General features: G+C 30.3%; 1 protein-coding gene across 5 annotated transcripts in view; it reads right to left on the reverse strand.

The window, feature by feature from the left end:
- LOC142331096 (kelch domain-containing protein 1-like) overlaps positions 1–16,752 on the reverse strand; it is a 65,184-nt gene that overhangs the window by 17,964 nt on the left and 30,468 nt on the right. For 4 of the 5 annotated variants that reach the window (XR_012757885.1, XR_012757886.1, XM_075376765.1 and 1 more), the window contains exons 8-9: positions 10,715–10,767; positions 6,218–6,354 (exon numbers count right to left, since the gene is read on the reverse strand). Coding sequence is in view for 3 of the 5 variants with exons in the window: in XM_075376765.1 (XP_075232880.1) it covers positions 6,218–6,354; positions 10,715–10,767 (190 nt within the window). In the remaining 2 variants the exon portion in view is untranslated. Of the gene's footprint in view, positions 1–6,217; positions 6,355–10,714; positions 10,768–15,522; positions 15,708–16,752 lie in introns of all 5 variants that reach the window. The other variant, XM_075376767.1, reaches the window with a different exon arrangement.

The following is a 16,752-nucleotide window of genomic DNA, read 5'->3' on the forward strand; positions in this document are numbered from 1 at the left end:
AATTCAACTCCCTGATACAATGATCACGATAGTAATAATAATTTTTATCATAAGCCATAATTTAGGAAAAATAAAACTTTTAGGTAGAATTTTTCCCCCATACATTTTAAAGTACATTTTTACTGAAAATATAAATATGAAAAGTTTCAGATAGTTTAGGCTGCTGTGGTATAATAAGATAGAAACTAGACTGAAATGTGACAAAATATGTTACTGGGTAGAAGGAGATCAGTCTTTACTCAATAGATAAGCCATCCACTGGCTTGTTATGCCAGATTATGTTGTTAGATACACTTGAATGCAACCACCGGATAGGAAACTGAGCCCCTAGTTGTCAACAGGCTGACCTCCTCAGGTCCTGGTATCCTCAGCATGGAGAATAAGGAAAAAGGGTGGATGGTAAAAATGATCAATCTATCCATCAGGGTATTTTATTTTGCTGAAGGTAAAAAGCTGTTGACTTTGATGGTGTATATTCGGAGTTTAAGGCCATCAGACCTAAAACTAGATTGTGGCTCATTGAATTTTTCAATGAGATTCTGAGAACTAGAAAATTACTGAAGCTTTTTAAACAGGCTAAGGTAATTGCCATCCTAAAACCAGACAAAGACAGAATTGATGCTTCTCACTACCGACCAGTATCACTACTCAGCATGACCTATTAACTACTAGAAAAGCTTATTCTAAATCATATTCAAGAGGCCACTGATCAAATCATCCCTGCCAAGCAGGGTGGCTTTAGGAAGCATCGGAGCTACTCCGACCAGGTCTTAACATTGACAACTATAGTGGAGGCTGGATTTCAACGAGGTCTCAAATCAGCTGCAGTTTTTGTGGATCTTACAGCAGCTTATGACACTGTGTGGAGGGAGGAACTGTTGCTGAAGTTTATTGAGATTAACCCATGTCAAATGCTGGTGTAGAAACACCAGCCTTTGACATGTTGGTGAGCAACATGCTCTCCGACAGAAGGTGTTCCTGAATGTGTGGGCTAGCAGATGGAGGACTCTGAATAATGGCCTACCTCAGGGATCAGTTCTGACCCCATTCTGTTTAACCTATATATCACATGCCAGACACAGACTCCATGAAAATCCAGTGTGCACACGATCTAGCACTGGTCTTCCAGAGTAAGGTTCTTATACACTGTGGGAATGTGCTGACAGGTGATCTGACAAAATTGAGTGATTACTTCCATACTTAGGCCTAACCCAAATAAGACTGAGGTTACTGCATTCCATCTGAATAATACAGAAGCCCCAAGGATGCTACATGTGACTTTTGATAGAATCAAAGTGGCACTTTGATTTTTGGTTGTTGTATTACAATCCAATATATCTGGGAATCACTCTGGATTGGTCCTTGACATTCAAACAACAGTGTATCAGGTTATTTAAGAAACTTGGCTCAAGAGTGAATCTACTTCACAAGATTGCTGGAAGCAAATACTATGCTCTGATGCACTTGCTCTTGTGTATTCGGCTGGTGATGTTGCATCCCTGTGTGGGATAACAGCACTCACACAACAAAGATTGATGTGCAGCTCAATGAAGCCATGAGGGTTACCACTGGTACTATTAGATCTACTCCTATTCGGTGGTTGCCTGTCCTGGCTAATATTGCTCCATAGGATGTGAGGAGGAAAGCAACTATGGTAGATTTGATCAAGAGGATCACTTCTCATAAGAACTTTCTTTTGTACAATGCTTTACAAGAACTACCAACAACTTGGCTGAGGTCATGCAAACCGTCCTGGGCTGATTCAGAAAGTATGAATTCTGTTGATATGGCCTCCAAGTAGCGAAAATGCTGGAATGAACATCCACCAAACAATGCTCACCTGGTTTAAGATCCAACAAAGAAGGATAAGGGATTCCAACTACCACGCCAAACCTGGTCGAGGCTGAACAGCATTAAGATGAGTCAAGGGAGGTTAAGAGGTGTAACCTCTTAAAGGTTACACCTTTAAGAGGTGGGGTTTTCCCCTGTCTTGCTGACTGCAACTACGGAGTGGAGAAGCAGACCATATTGTTACAAAGTGCTCACTTTGAGCATTTGATGGTGATCTGGGGGCTCTACATTTAGTGACTGAGTGCTCTGGACCAGTTGTCAATTTTGGACATTTCAATCTGATTGTGGATACTTTTGTGTACTTGTAAAACCATACGATATATATAAGGTATTTTACAGTCTTGCCCAAGAGTTAACACTGCCATAATATTTGACTGAGACAAAAAAGGCCACTTAAAATAGAACAAAAATATTTAAGTATTTTCTAATTCTGTAGATTAATCCTAACACAACAAAAAAATATAATAGGTTTTACAAATGATTGTACAGAAATCGAATTAGGCAGAAAAGACAATTCTGCTTTACTTGACATTAAAAGCAGCAAAAGGTAACAGAGCACTTATCCGTTTAAAAGGTAACAGAGCACAAATCGAAACGTATTACGAATATAGTCGTTAAGAACATCAAACATCCTACCTCAGCGTCCTAGTGATAAAGAAGTCCTATTGTCTTCTTTAGTCATACATACCACTGCATAAAAAACAGATCCAAACCACTGAAATACAGGTGATAGTCAAAACATTTACATACATGTAAAATCTTCACTCTACCAAATGGATTGGCTGAATAATAGGAATGATTACTTTTAGAGAAGAAAAATTTTCATTTAATGCACCGCTTAAAATTTCTATCATTCTATCAAATCATATCAGTTTAATAATAATCAAAGAGCAAGATGGAAATAATTACTGAAGTTGTAATCTTTATAATTAGCAATGAACTACAAGGGATGATCAGAAAGTAAGTTACACCCCCTCTATGAAACAAACACATATTTATAAGACAATTTTTTTCTTTTTATTGAACAAAAAACTACATATTTTTATTTATTTTTCAACGTAATCATCAAGTTTTTCTAAACACTTTTCATACAAGTTTTTCAATTCCACTCTCATAAAAATTTCATCCAATTTTCTTCAACCATTTAAGAATCCATTTATATATGCTTCCTTCAGTTCATTAGTGAAACGTCCCCCTCGCAGGTCTCCCTTTAGAGGACCAGAAACAGGTGGTAATCACAGGATGCTAGGCCAGGGCTGAAAGGTGGATGAGACCACACCTTCCACTTGAATTTTTGCAGTAACTCCTTTGTTACATGAGCTGAATGAAGAGTAGCATTGTCGTGAAGAAAAATGACCCAATCGCTCAATCTTCCAGGTCTTTGATCTTTAATTGCTTTATGAAATTTTTTTAAGTCTCATAGTAAGATTCTATATTGAATGTTGTTCCTCAGGGCAAAAATTCACTGTAAGCAATTCCCTCAGAATCAAAAAAAGACTGACAGCATAAACTTTCGAACATGTGGGGATGTTTTCACTTTTTTTGGCTGCGACAAATTTTTGTGTCTCCATTCATGTGATGCTCGTTAGCCTCAAGGGTGTAATGAAGCATCAAGCTCTCATCCCCTGTGATAATTTCTTTGAAAGACTGTGGACCAGTCCTGGAATAATGTTGAAGAAACGAATGAGCAGACGCAAAACATTTGTGGTTGTTGGTCAACAGATGTGGCACCCATCGTGCACACATCTTATGGTAATCGCCAACACACTACCATAACTGATGTTAAGTCCACTTGAAATCTCTAATTTTAATGCATCGGTTACTCAAGATCATTTCATTCACACATTCTGCATTACCAGTTGTGTTTGCTGTAGAAGGACGCTCAGCACACGGTTCGTCACTCACATTTATTCTTCCATTTCTGAACATTTGGCACCATTTTGTGACCATGAAGCATGACATTGCATTGTCATCGTATACCTCAACAATTTGTCAAAGAATTTCACAACAATTTATTTTTTTGCCCACAAAAATTAGACTACTGAATGCACTTCTATGCTGGACAAAACCTTTAGAGGACATGGCATATTGATAATGACACTACACACTACTGAATGTCATAGAGAATTGCAGCTAGGGTAGCGTGAAGACAATGCAACCAGTGCTACAACCATAAGACATTAATATATCCCTTTTAGTTCAAGAACACGGCAATGGTGTAACTTATTTTTTGATCCATCTCTCGTATTAAGAATATATTAATATATTTTAAGTCAATTTAAATCAATTCTTATAATTCTTTTACATTTTACTAATATTACTGGTACTAAAGATTTTATATAAAAAAAAAACTATTTTTTTTCTTCATAAAAATATAATCATGTTATTGGCCAATAAATAATTTAACCCTTCGTGTGCAGAAACCCAAATTTGGGCTAACTGAACTTACGCTGGAGGGTGGAAACCCATATACGGGTCTCTGAATGTAACTGGCTATTTGTCTTCACATAGTTACATATAAATTCCAAGAGATAGCAGGAAATGTTCTTTCAATCATTTTAAGATGGAGAATTCCTGATACAATGTGACTGGGAACCATTTTAGTTCTTTAGTTCGTGTTTTTCGCTCATTTTTGAGTAATTTGTTTACAAACTGTTCCTTCCATAACTTCATTTTTGGCTTGCTTCGTTTGAATTCAAACAACATTTTTGAGACAAAAATTCAGAAGGAAATTAATAAAAATATTTATATTATTATTATTATAAAACCATATTACACTATTCTCTGCCTAACTGCACTACTTCTTCAAAATTGCTATATTTATATTACCATCAACGTTACTACTGTTACATTATTCAGTGTCTTTTACATGAAAATCATCACCTATAGTTTGCAAATTCTAGTGCACCCAGCGAGACTTGTGTCGTTTTTGTATAAGTTTTATCTCACGAGATAATTAAACATTATTCCTTAACCAGATTGGTGACAGAATTCAGCAAAAACACAATACATATGCTGTTTTTATGCATGAACGCATGTTTTAAGTTACCTTAAATAGTTTTTGCATGAATTTTTTTTTGAAAATGTCTTCCGCCTACAGCCATAAAACACTGCCACCCACGAAGGGTTAATTATTTTTACATTATCACATACTTTTTAAACATAACTATACAATAAAAAAATGTACATAAAGAAAAGTTTATGTTATTTTCAAATATTAACATACAAATAAATAATCCTTAAAATTATTAAAGAATCTTTATAACAAAACAACTCACATTAAAACTAATTTATAACAATCCATAAGCTGATAAAAATAATCTATATATTTTACAGTAAAAATAATAATAATACTTTACATTTTATATAGCCATGCAAAAAGCTAGTATCATTGCAAATGAAACAAGTTCAGTAACAAAAGATACTTTACTTCATGTAAGTACAAGCATTTAAAATGAATACTTACATTTAACTACAAACAGATTTTACTCTAAATTTAATTAAACATCATTTTCTGTATCTGAGCACAGCCTTAAAAATACACACTTGAGTTAAGATTTATCCCTGATTATAATTAAAATGAGTATATTTTTAATGTACTCACTTCAATCAGTCTGCATTTTGCCAGTGCGTAGATATATAACCCTTTCATCCCAAGGATTAAAAGAAAATAGACAAATAAGATAATTTAAAAGCATGGCAAGACAAAAGAAATGTAATAAAAATACAAAGTTTTAATAGAAATATATTAAAACAGCACTAAATTTGTTCTACTGCATTAAAAAATGTGGTTATCTGCCTGGCATGTACTTAACAGGTTATCTGCCCACCATGTATTTTTCTGTTCCACTGGGTTCAAACAGTAAGTAGTAATCAATTTACATGTTAGATATGCATTATTTACTTACACATATTTTAAAATTAGTGAAACAGTTCTTACGATTTGAAAATTGTTCTTTATTGACAGCAGCACGTATCATTCAACTGATATCTTTCGAATATTTCTTGCTTTTATTCTAGTTGGTATTTCACTTTAATTAGATCGGTTTGGAGTTTTGAGCTTTAATTTTGAACATTTGGGAATTACTAAATGCGGAACAGAATGCCTTGCAGTTCTTTATTGAGGCCGGTGTTTTACTGAAACATCACCTATGTCCAAAAGGTTACATGATGTTGTCTGTAAGCACTAGAGCAAGATGGCGTAGCAATGCTTGTGAATGTCGGTTAGGTTAAAACACCGGTTTAAACAACGATTTTACGTGGCGAGCAGATAACCAAAGAGGTTATTAAGAGGTTTCATAAATGTGTTATTATTATTATTATTATTTTTAATAATATAAAATTGATATTAATAAATAAAACTAACCTTCACAATAATAGATTGTAGTTACTTCATTAAAATAAGAATCTTTTCTCCGTTCAATCATATCAATTAATGTACTTGGCAATTGCAATTCATCTGTACAAGCGATTCTATTATCTATAATTGTATCTAAGCATATCCTGAAAAAATTCAAAGTACAGAATATAAGTAATTTAAATTTTATCTACTTACATACAAAAATACTAGGGCTGTTCGGAAAGTTCTTGGCCTGACAAAGAAAATGCAAGATCTTTCATAATTTTTTTTATTTTTCAGGTATATACATGGCTTTTCTGATGCATATGGTAAGGGGCTATGGTTGTATTTATATACGAATATTATTTGCCAGTAATACAATTTCATCAAATTTACTATGCTCAAAATCAAGACTGGCGCCTCTTAAACAGATAACTACCAAGACTGGAATTACGTGGTTGTTTATTACTTACTTGTTTGTAAGTAAAAGTAACTAATCTGTTACAATGAGATATATTTTTATACTGATTCTACAATTGCTCTTTATTGGATTTATGGACAATCATCTATCTGGAAGATATTTATAAGCAATAAAATTTCTGAAATTCAACAAAATATAGCCATTGCTAATTGGCACTACATCAAGTCTTCGAACAATTCTGCTGACGTATTATCTAGAGGTTGTTCCCCAAGTAAATTAATTAATATGTCACTTTGGTCCAGTTTGGTTTTCGCAATCTTCATCATGTTGGCCAAATACCCATAATTCTATTTTAATATCTGCAATTTGAATTCAGAATGTTTACTGGAAAAACGTAAAACTATATCATTGTCATATGTATCTACAGTTCTACTTCATTATAGACAAAGATTCTATTCGTCTCTAAACACTTTATTCCGTACATTTAGTTTCTGTTTCAGATTTATTCATAACATCTCGTGCAACAACCCAAGTTCAAAAACTTTGTCAACTACCATCCTTTAGAGTGACCCCATCTCAACCATTCTCTGCTTGTGCAGTAGATTACGGCGGTCCGATTATAATATGTCATGGCAGACAGAGCTTCAAATTCTGGAGTAATGCTTAATATTGTTTTTTTCATTTGCCTTCCTACTAAAACTATACATTTGGAATTAGTAACTGACCTCACTTTGCAATCATTCATTGCATTCTTAAACAGATTTATATCTCATAGGGGTGTTCCTGCTCAAATCTTTTCTGACAATGGATTTAACTTTCACTGCGCTGGAACTATCCTCTACAATTTGTATCAACTTTTTAAATCAGATAAATGTAAAACAGACATTCATTCATTTTCAACTAAACAAGGTATACATTGGTCATTTATTCTACCCGCTTCTCCCCATTTTGGTGGTTTATGGGAGAGTGCAATATAGAGCATTAAATCTCATTGCCTTGAACCAGCTATCAGAAAATCGACATTAACCATCTAGGCTGCTGGCAACTTATTCAAAAATTTATTCACTCTATTTGAAAACTATGGCCAGAAGACTGTCTGCTTTACTTACAACAACACAGCAAACGGCATTTTCCTTCACATAATCTTTTGCTTGTAGGTCTAGTTTTGATCACAGAGTTTTCTACTCCAATTTTTGCTTTGGAAGCATGGAGTTATCACCCATATTAATCTGGATTCTGACAATTTGGAAAGGGTTATGGTTGTAAATACTGCTAAAGGTCAACTAAGAAGACTAAGCTATGTTTACTCCCAATCTCTAATGACTAAGTTAATTAACATTCATGTTTAAGTAAGTAATAACGTATTTTTTAAGATCACAATAAAATTTAAAAAAATTTTTATTTTATAAAATAATATTTCATTTGATTTGAAATTTATTCTACTGAATTGTTATTCTAACTTCATTTGTTTGTGATCCCTTGATTTGTTTATTATTAATGTGTTCTTGTGTATTGTATTGTTATTTATAACCTTAGATGCATATTTATATTAAGGTAATTGTAATACCACAGTTATATTGCTGCTCCTACACGTTTAGAAAATTATCTATTTGTTTATTATTTATTCATGTAGACCAGGTGCCCAAGACCAAAGATATATTCATTTATTATTTATTCTTGCTTAGGTCCCCGAGACAATTACTTACACACTTATATTGTCAGTGGCATCATGACTGCCCTGGCCATTGAATACACCTTCACTCTGAAGGAGCCCCACAAACAACATTTGAGAAGAAAACCTAAACCTAGATCTATATCATCCTAGGTACAATTGTACACATATGTTGGCATATCATTATTACTCTGTCCATTGGATACACCTTCATGTTGGATTCATGAACAGCACATCACAAAAAATCATATCCCAAATATATTTGATTTTAGGTACAAATTGATCAGATTATAGATTGTAATCACTTAAACGTATGCAAGAATGGTTTATAAACCAACTTCAGTTTATATGAGCATATGACTATTCATTAAATATACAATTATTGCCATACAATACGAGTGTTAAGTGTGATTACAATTTAATTTAAGCACTGATTCAAACACTTATTTGCATTATAGTATCATAGCAGTATGTAAACTACAACTTTGTTTATTTTGTAAGATATAACATTATGGTAATATAATTAATTTATGTACAATTACATGATTCTATTATATTATATTATATTTTTATTGTTAATTTAATATGCATAATTGTAACTTGTTAGCTATTAACATACAGTACTTTGTAAATAATTATATTATATTATGTATTTTATTTCTTTTTGTATAACTTTTGAGATTACACATCAAAGATTGCTAATGTTGTAATGTTATTACTTGCAATATTTCTATTATAATATCAAGGGAGGAAGAATCATTTGATTTTTTTTTTTGGGCAGTATTTTCAGTCTAATATTTCATATTCTCTTTATTTCTTATAAATAAGTATAATTACTGTCTCATCTTCTGTATATAAAGGTATTTATTCATTTGGCTGAATTTACAGTTAAAACATGTGAGCAATATAATAAAAAATAATAAAGTATAATAAATCTGGAGTGGTTTCCAAAGGCATGACATATCTCATAAAAATTAATCAAACAAATTTAATAGAAATTAGGCTTATTTTATGACAACTTTCATTAGAAATTAAGGGGTCAATGATGCCTTCCTCAACCACTCAACTGTTTACCTATAAGAATGCATAGTATAAGCCAAAAATGCAAATATATTAATTTATTATAGAAAAAAAGTTTTATATCTATTTTATTGAATCACAATTTTGTAATTTTGAAATTTGCGATTTCCAAAAAATCCTGACATGATGTAAAAAAATGAAGGTTATTTTTGGATTCAGCACTAAAAAATAGATAAGAATTGTATCAAAAACTGCAAAACAACCACAGCCCAGTTTGTGTAATTATTAAACTCAAATAAAATAATCACAAAACATGGCACAATTTTTTTTTTCAAATTCTAATACATATATTACAAATAATTTATAACACTATTTATTACAATATTATAAAAAAATCATTTGTTAGTATATAACTAAGAAAAAAAGACACACACTCGAACCCAAGACCTCTTGAATAAGAGACTGGAATGCTTGCTACTTGGCTTCTACCACTGCTGTGACTTGTAGATATATAAATAAGCTACTTGAACCACTAGAAAATATTTAAACGCACTTTACTTGGAAATGAGGCCAAGTTTGCAGTTGCCATTTGGGATTTAATGTAGGAACCCTCCACTGCCACAGGGCAGATAAAAAGCAAAAGGGCATCAATAAACTCCACTGTAAACTGACCCCTGCAAATTGTTGTTAATACTGCAAATAAGAAGATTGTATTTAACAAATTATTGTTAAAAAGTGTAAATTGAAGACAATTTTTTTTTTATATTTTACAGAAATGTAAAAATATTAAAGAAATAACAAATTTTACTATAGAATGTAACATATTAAAATTTAATTTGATGTGTTACAAGCATGTACAAAAGACAAAGATTAAATTATTTATAATTAAAAAGAAAATCCTGAGCGAATATATAAAAGTATTCACCTATTCTAACATCACATCATTATACCTAAAAGGATTAAAAGATTAATGAAAAGTAAATGATTGCTAAAATTCAGTGAATCATAAAAAATGAGAAAAAACAGAAACATCTAGTCATCCCTGTTATAATGATGAGTTGCCTATTTTGAAATCAATCATTCCTCTGACTTACGAAAAAAAATTATTCTACTGAAAATTATAAATTGTCAAAAATAAAAACATCTTTATTAAAAAACAAAAAAAAAAATATTTAATTCATGTAAATTTTGGAGTAACAACAAATGAGATGTTTTTATCTTATTTTCTTTGATTTCAGTCTTCTGCATGTTGAAGTTTATTAACAGAATTTTTAATAATCAACTTAATTAGACCACTCATTCTATATATATATATATATATATATATATATATATATATATATATATATAAAAAAATACAAATAACTACTATAATTAATAACTACCTTAATTAAGGTAAGTATTCACTTACCTTAAAAGTGACTTTGGTGCAAAAGGTATAATCAGGAGACGATCGACATGGTGCTGAAAAGAAACATAAACAATATTAGATTAACAGATTTAAAAAGTAAAACAAATGATAAATTCTTTAATAACTAAATATTGGAACAAGAACACAAAACAACAAATTCAAGCTTTATTTACAGCATTACCACTTTTGGTTATATTGATATAGTTAACTGGATCATCTATAATCTACTCTTTAACTTAATTACGAAATAATTGATTTTTAAGGTTTGAAAAAATTAAGTTCATAATTTTGTAAAAACTCTAAATTAAAAAACATAAGTCATTAAACATTTGGGTTTTCATAAAAAAAATAAACAATGTATAAATTTTATATTCTAGTGGTAAATCGCTCCAGATAGTCTGGAGTCAACAGGGGTTGGAAAATTGCTGGCAAGTTGATATTATGTTTTATGTAAAAAAATTAATAATAAATCAATTTACACACTGTAATGCAATGGCCAGTAGTCAAGTTGAGAATTTGTGAATAAATATGTATGAAACTAGGAAAGGATTAGTAGGACAAATTTTTAAGCCTTGTGAAGAAGCTAAAATATTCAAAACCTCTGGTAATTCATTGTATTACATTCCAGTAGGCTCTTTGTGGGTTACCACCTCAATCTGTCTGAATATTCTCAATCTGTCATGTGTTACTGAACTACTAGTGTCAGTGATTAACTTTATTTTCTCTCGTGGACTTAACTATCATCAGTTTCATGATTTTTTATTAGAGATCAAGGCCAAACATTCTGACTTGCCCTACCATACAGGAGTTTAGGCTCAGCATGGAAACGTTTTATTTTGGATTATTGAAATCAGAAGTAATAGAAATTCTTCTAAATGAGAAAAACTTCCCGTATGAACAATGAATGGCTTTGGAAATTAGCATTTGCTACAGACATCGCGGGATATCTTAACTAATCTAACTTAAAATTATAGGGAAAAACAGTACTCATATGTGAAACATATTCCATTGTAAAGTCATATTGTCGAAAATTTGCACGGTTTAAACAACAAATAACGAAACAAGTATTTTCCTAACTGTAAAAAGTTTCAAATATTAGCGAAATCCCCATTCCTAAAACATTTGTGGCAAATATATTCTTTGAACTTAAACTACAACAACAACAGCATTTTTTCAGTTCTTGATGCAAGTGCAAAAGACATTTCTATATTTCAAAATCCATTTGACTGTACAATTGAGGAGCTTCTTTCAGACCTTCAATTGAATGATAATGTCACTAATTTTTTCATTTTTCTCCTGTAACAATCTAAATTGCTTACCTTCGAAAAAAAGGATACATTCAAACGTTTTAACATTAAAAATTATACAACACATGCAAATGACAAGGCTCCAAATTACATAAAATGAAAAAAAGATAAAGCTAGAAAGCAAATATCAATTTATTGGTAAAAAAAAGAAAAATCTCTAGAAAGTAATCATTAATAAATTAGAGTGTTTTATTTTAACTGCCCCGGGTGATTTTCTAGTAAACTACACGCAATACAAAAAAATGACCTAAACAAAAGTTAATCAGATTGGAGGAGAACACCTCATGGTGACCTTAGATTTGACCTTATTTTAAGGTAATGCAACTTTTTTCAACTGGAATGACCTATTTTTGACCCCATCAATGAAAAGAGCAGAAAATTTTGCATTGGAATATGTGGTTAAACATATCACCTTGGAACTTTTTTGAAGGTTATACAGCTAACCATCAGAGATAGTGTTCCATGGATGCTGGATTCTTTTAGCAGATATTTGTAGTCACTTGTTTCTAAGTTGTGAGAAGAGGATTGCTACCTATTACTGTCTTGAATCAGCAAATTGTGTTAATCGAATACAATACCGTATAAGATTAACTCTTAAACCATGAACTTCAAGAAGTTGGAAAAAATGAAATAAATCATAAAATGTCATAACTAAATTCAAGTATGCCGACATGATATTTTTTGCTCCTTCCATTGGTTATATTGAAAAAGGTGCATTTGAAAAACTTCAATGAACTTGGGACGACCTCCAAAGGGTACCTCAAGGTTATGGTAAAGGCCACCGTCAGATATTCTCCTCCTATCTACAAAAATTCTGGACTTTCAAAAACATGTAACTCATAGGTTCACCCTTCTAATCTAAGTAACTTTTATTTACGTCATTTTTTTATATTGTGCATAGTTTACAAGAAAATTGCCTGGGGGCAATTAAAATGAAACATCCTGTACAATTACTCATACATCAACATGATAACATTAAAATGATTAAATATTTAATGACCACATTTAAATTAATGAAACATTTACTTCCAAAATCATTTTGGATCTAAATTTAACACTTCCTTGGGATTTCTGGGGCACTGTCTTACGACAAGTGCTATTAAAAATATAAACTATTCAGTATTTAATAATTTAAAATATAATATTTATATATTTTCATTCCGTTACAAGTAATATTGAAAAATAAAAATATTGCTTAGTAACACACTTATAATCAAATGTAAGAACAGATAAATGATGTTAGTTCACGAAAGTCACACAAAAAAATTAATTTTTAAATAATGGATTTTGCTGATATGTAAATCACTCACTCAATTACATTAGTTCAGTCTCCCAAAGATTTACACCCAAAATAATACTAGACAGGCTAAATTTTTCATAAGTAGCATTTTAACCATGAATGAAAATAAAAAAACCTTTTCTCTCAGTTATGCAATAAAAATCTTTTTTGTTGTTTTTATCGAATTTTTGAAGAAAAATAAAGTATACTGTACTAGGGGATGAAAATTAATTTCCTTTAGATTCTGAGGTATGATTTGAACATAAATACCACTAACTTAAATTGTGGTTTCTATGTATAAAACTTTGTGGCTTGAAATTTCCAAAACTACTAAATCAATTTCATTGAAATTTAGATAAGCTGTAGTAATGTATCTGAAGTAGGGCATGAGAAAATTTTACTATATATGCTTTTTTTCACTATTTATGACAAAAAAAAAATCTTATATAAAATTAAAATACAAATCTAAAATCCAAATGCCATAATGGTATACCAATTTTTGGGCAATAGAAACTAGTTTGGATTGAAGTCATTAAAATTTTTAATAACTGGGAAAAAAACAGTTCTGATAATTCCGATTGGGAATTTCTAATGTTAAATTAAATGTCTAGAAAAAAATTTCAGTTTATGAGCAAACAATAGAATTATACTTTTTCCAGCACATATATTAACAATATTTTTCATTTTTAAACATTTTGTAAAATGATTTATATTAGTTACATTATGATTATAACAACATTTAATTTTTTTTAATTTTTATGCAATAGAAATTAGTTTGAATGTAAAATATAAAAAAAAAATTGGTCATTCTGGCTGCCAGTTACTTTGTAGGGTAATGCAAAATAAAGAAGAATTTTGATGTTTGTAACAATGAAAAAAGAGAAAATACTACAGATAAACATATAAGTAATTTGCATATTAGCAAGCACAGAAATAAAAAATCTGATTTGGACACCGCTTGAGTTCCTTTATGCCTATTAAATTACATATATTTTATATATATATATATATATATATATATATTTTGTTTTTGTTACTGAATTATTGTTTATTGTAAATATTTTTGTTACAATGACAGGTTAATAGTTATTAATAAAACAATGTATTTAAATTTAAAAAAAAGGAACTGAAGTCTGATTTTTGCAGATGTGCCTTCCCCTTATAAGATCAAAATACTTCATTAATTAAAATTTTATTAGGGTCTGAAACCAATGAAAGTAAATACCACTTATGATATATCATTGAAAAGCTCTCAATGAGCGATTATTACTGCAATCAAGAAAGTCCAAAATCCAAATATTTTTGGATTTCAGGCTTTTTTTGGAGACTTTTGGTCCAGTCGATTGCAATCAAAAGGGAGGTGCACAACTAGATGTTACAACAGTCCTGAATCCTAAATTTCAACATTCTATGGCTAATCATTTTTGAGTTATGCGTTACATATGTATGCACGAATGTACAGACATCACGCCAAAACTAGTCAAAATGGATTCAGGGATGGTCAAAATAGATATTTCCATTGAAATCTGAAAACTGAAATTTTTCATGATTACAATACTTCCTTCTACTTATACAAGTTAAAAAACTTGTATAAAAAATGTTAACATTGTCTAATGTAGAATGAGCATTTATGGATTGTTACTCCACGAATGAAAAATCACAAATGTATAACAGTAGAGATTATATTTATATCTATTTTATAATACTTTTGTTCTTGTGATGCATTTCTTTAAAATTTTTAAGACTTTGTATGAATTAAATCTTATGAAAATAAAAACTATAAAAATTTCATTCTATATAAAACTCTCATCTCTTAAAAACCAAAAGTAATAATTGAATAACTTTCTCAAAAAAAGAGAACACAAAATAAATGTCTGGCTATAATCACCATCCCAAAAAGTTACTTAAACCTTCATATTAAATATATGTAAAAAGTATATTTAAATAAATTTAAATGAACAGTGTTAGTGTGAAAAAAGAGCTACCCTGTAACAAAAACAGGTGGCCCAGTATCACTGGTGACTTCTAATTACACGAGCAACAACAGCTGCAAACAGCATAGATATGATTAACAAAATGAAACATACATTCTAACTCTTTATATACTTTGTTAGTAAATACAAATTTATAGAGTAAATATGCTTGAAAACATCTTATATTTTATTAGTGATATTAAGGAATGAATTCAAACTCTTCAAACATAACAAAATAATAATTATTACTTGAAGTTTAATGATAGTTTCATAAAATGGCTGAGTAACACCTGAGTGTATACAAAGTAGCCTTTCATTTTTAAAAAAACATGCTGCATGAGCACAACAAGGTTCACCATGATCATACGGTAATGATAACAACTTCCAATTAATGGTATCCCATTGTTCCTTTATTTTCAGTGCCCAGCAATCATCTGTGATAACAAATAACATAGTAATTGAGATTAATTTTAAAGAGAAACAGGAAGTATTTTATCCCGGAATAAATGTTTATAATGTTTGCAAACAGTATCTTCGTTTTTTGAGGTATAACCTAATAAAAAAGTAAAAAATATAATAGAATTAATTCAAATCAAAAAATATATATATATTTATATGTAACAGCTGATTTTTTTATCAATTATGTTTAAAAGTTCCGAAAAGCAAATATAACTGAATGAAAATAACGCCTTCAACATCCAACTGATAGTCCATTATCAATAATAAATATCAACTAAGAAGCTTAAACCAAACACAAAATTAACAGTTTTTTGATACCACATCAATATGTATTAAATTATTTACCAAACTATGAAAAATCGTTAAATAAAATTCAAAAGAAAAACATTATACTGCTAACATCAGAGTCTTGGACGTGAAATAAAAGAAAACTAACACTTTTCTCTGATAAAAACACTAATTTTCCAGTTCTAATCAAAGATAACATTTTTTTTTTTTTTTCAGTAACTTTATAATCTGGGAAGCCAATCAGATTAGATAATTTCGTTCCTGTTTAAAAAATATAAATTAAAAGCAATGTAAAAAAATCCTGAATGGAATTCAAACCAAGAATTTTCCAAAGGAAAAGCATAGGCGGCACTACTACATTCTGCAATGAGTCAACAATATTTATAAACTAATTCATAATTTCAACAAAAAATAAAATGGAAAAAAATGTTGGGATCAATACTGCTATGACAGTAAAACAGTTATAAAGACAAGGTCCAACCGTATTTTATATTTACATGAAAACAACTTCATTCTTTCGAGTATTTAAATGGGTCTTAAATAACTCAGTTATTAAATATACTTATACACAATTTGTTTTATATGGGAAAACAGACAAGTTGGAAAACTACACTATAATACACAAAATAGTTTTAATAATCAATAAAACTATATTTTCTCCATAAAAATGTAAAAATTATTCTACGGACAAAGCTTCTTTCATAATGCAAAATTTGGATAACTCCAGAAATA

Source organism: Lycorma delicatula, chromosome 10 (assembly GCF_047948215.1).
Source record: "Lycorma delicatula isolate Av1 chromosome 10, ASM4794821v1, whole genome shotgun sequence".
Taxonomy (NCBI): Eukaryota; Metazoa; Arthropoda; class Insecta; order Hemiptera; family Fulgoridae; genus Lycorma; species Lycorma delicatula.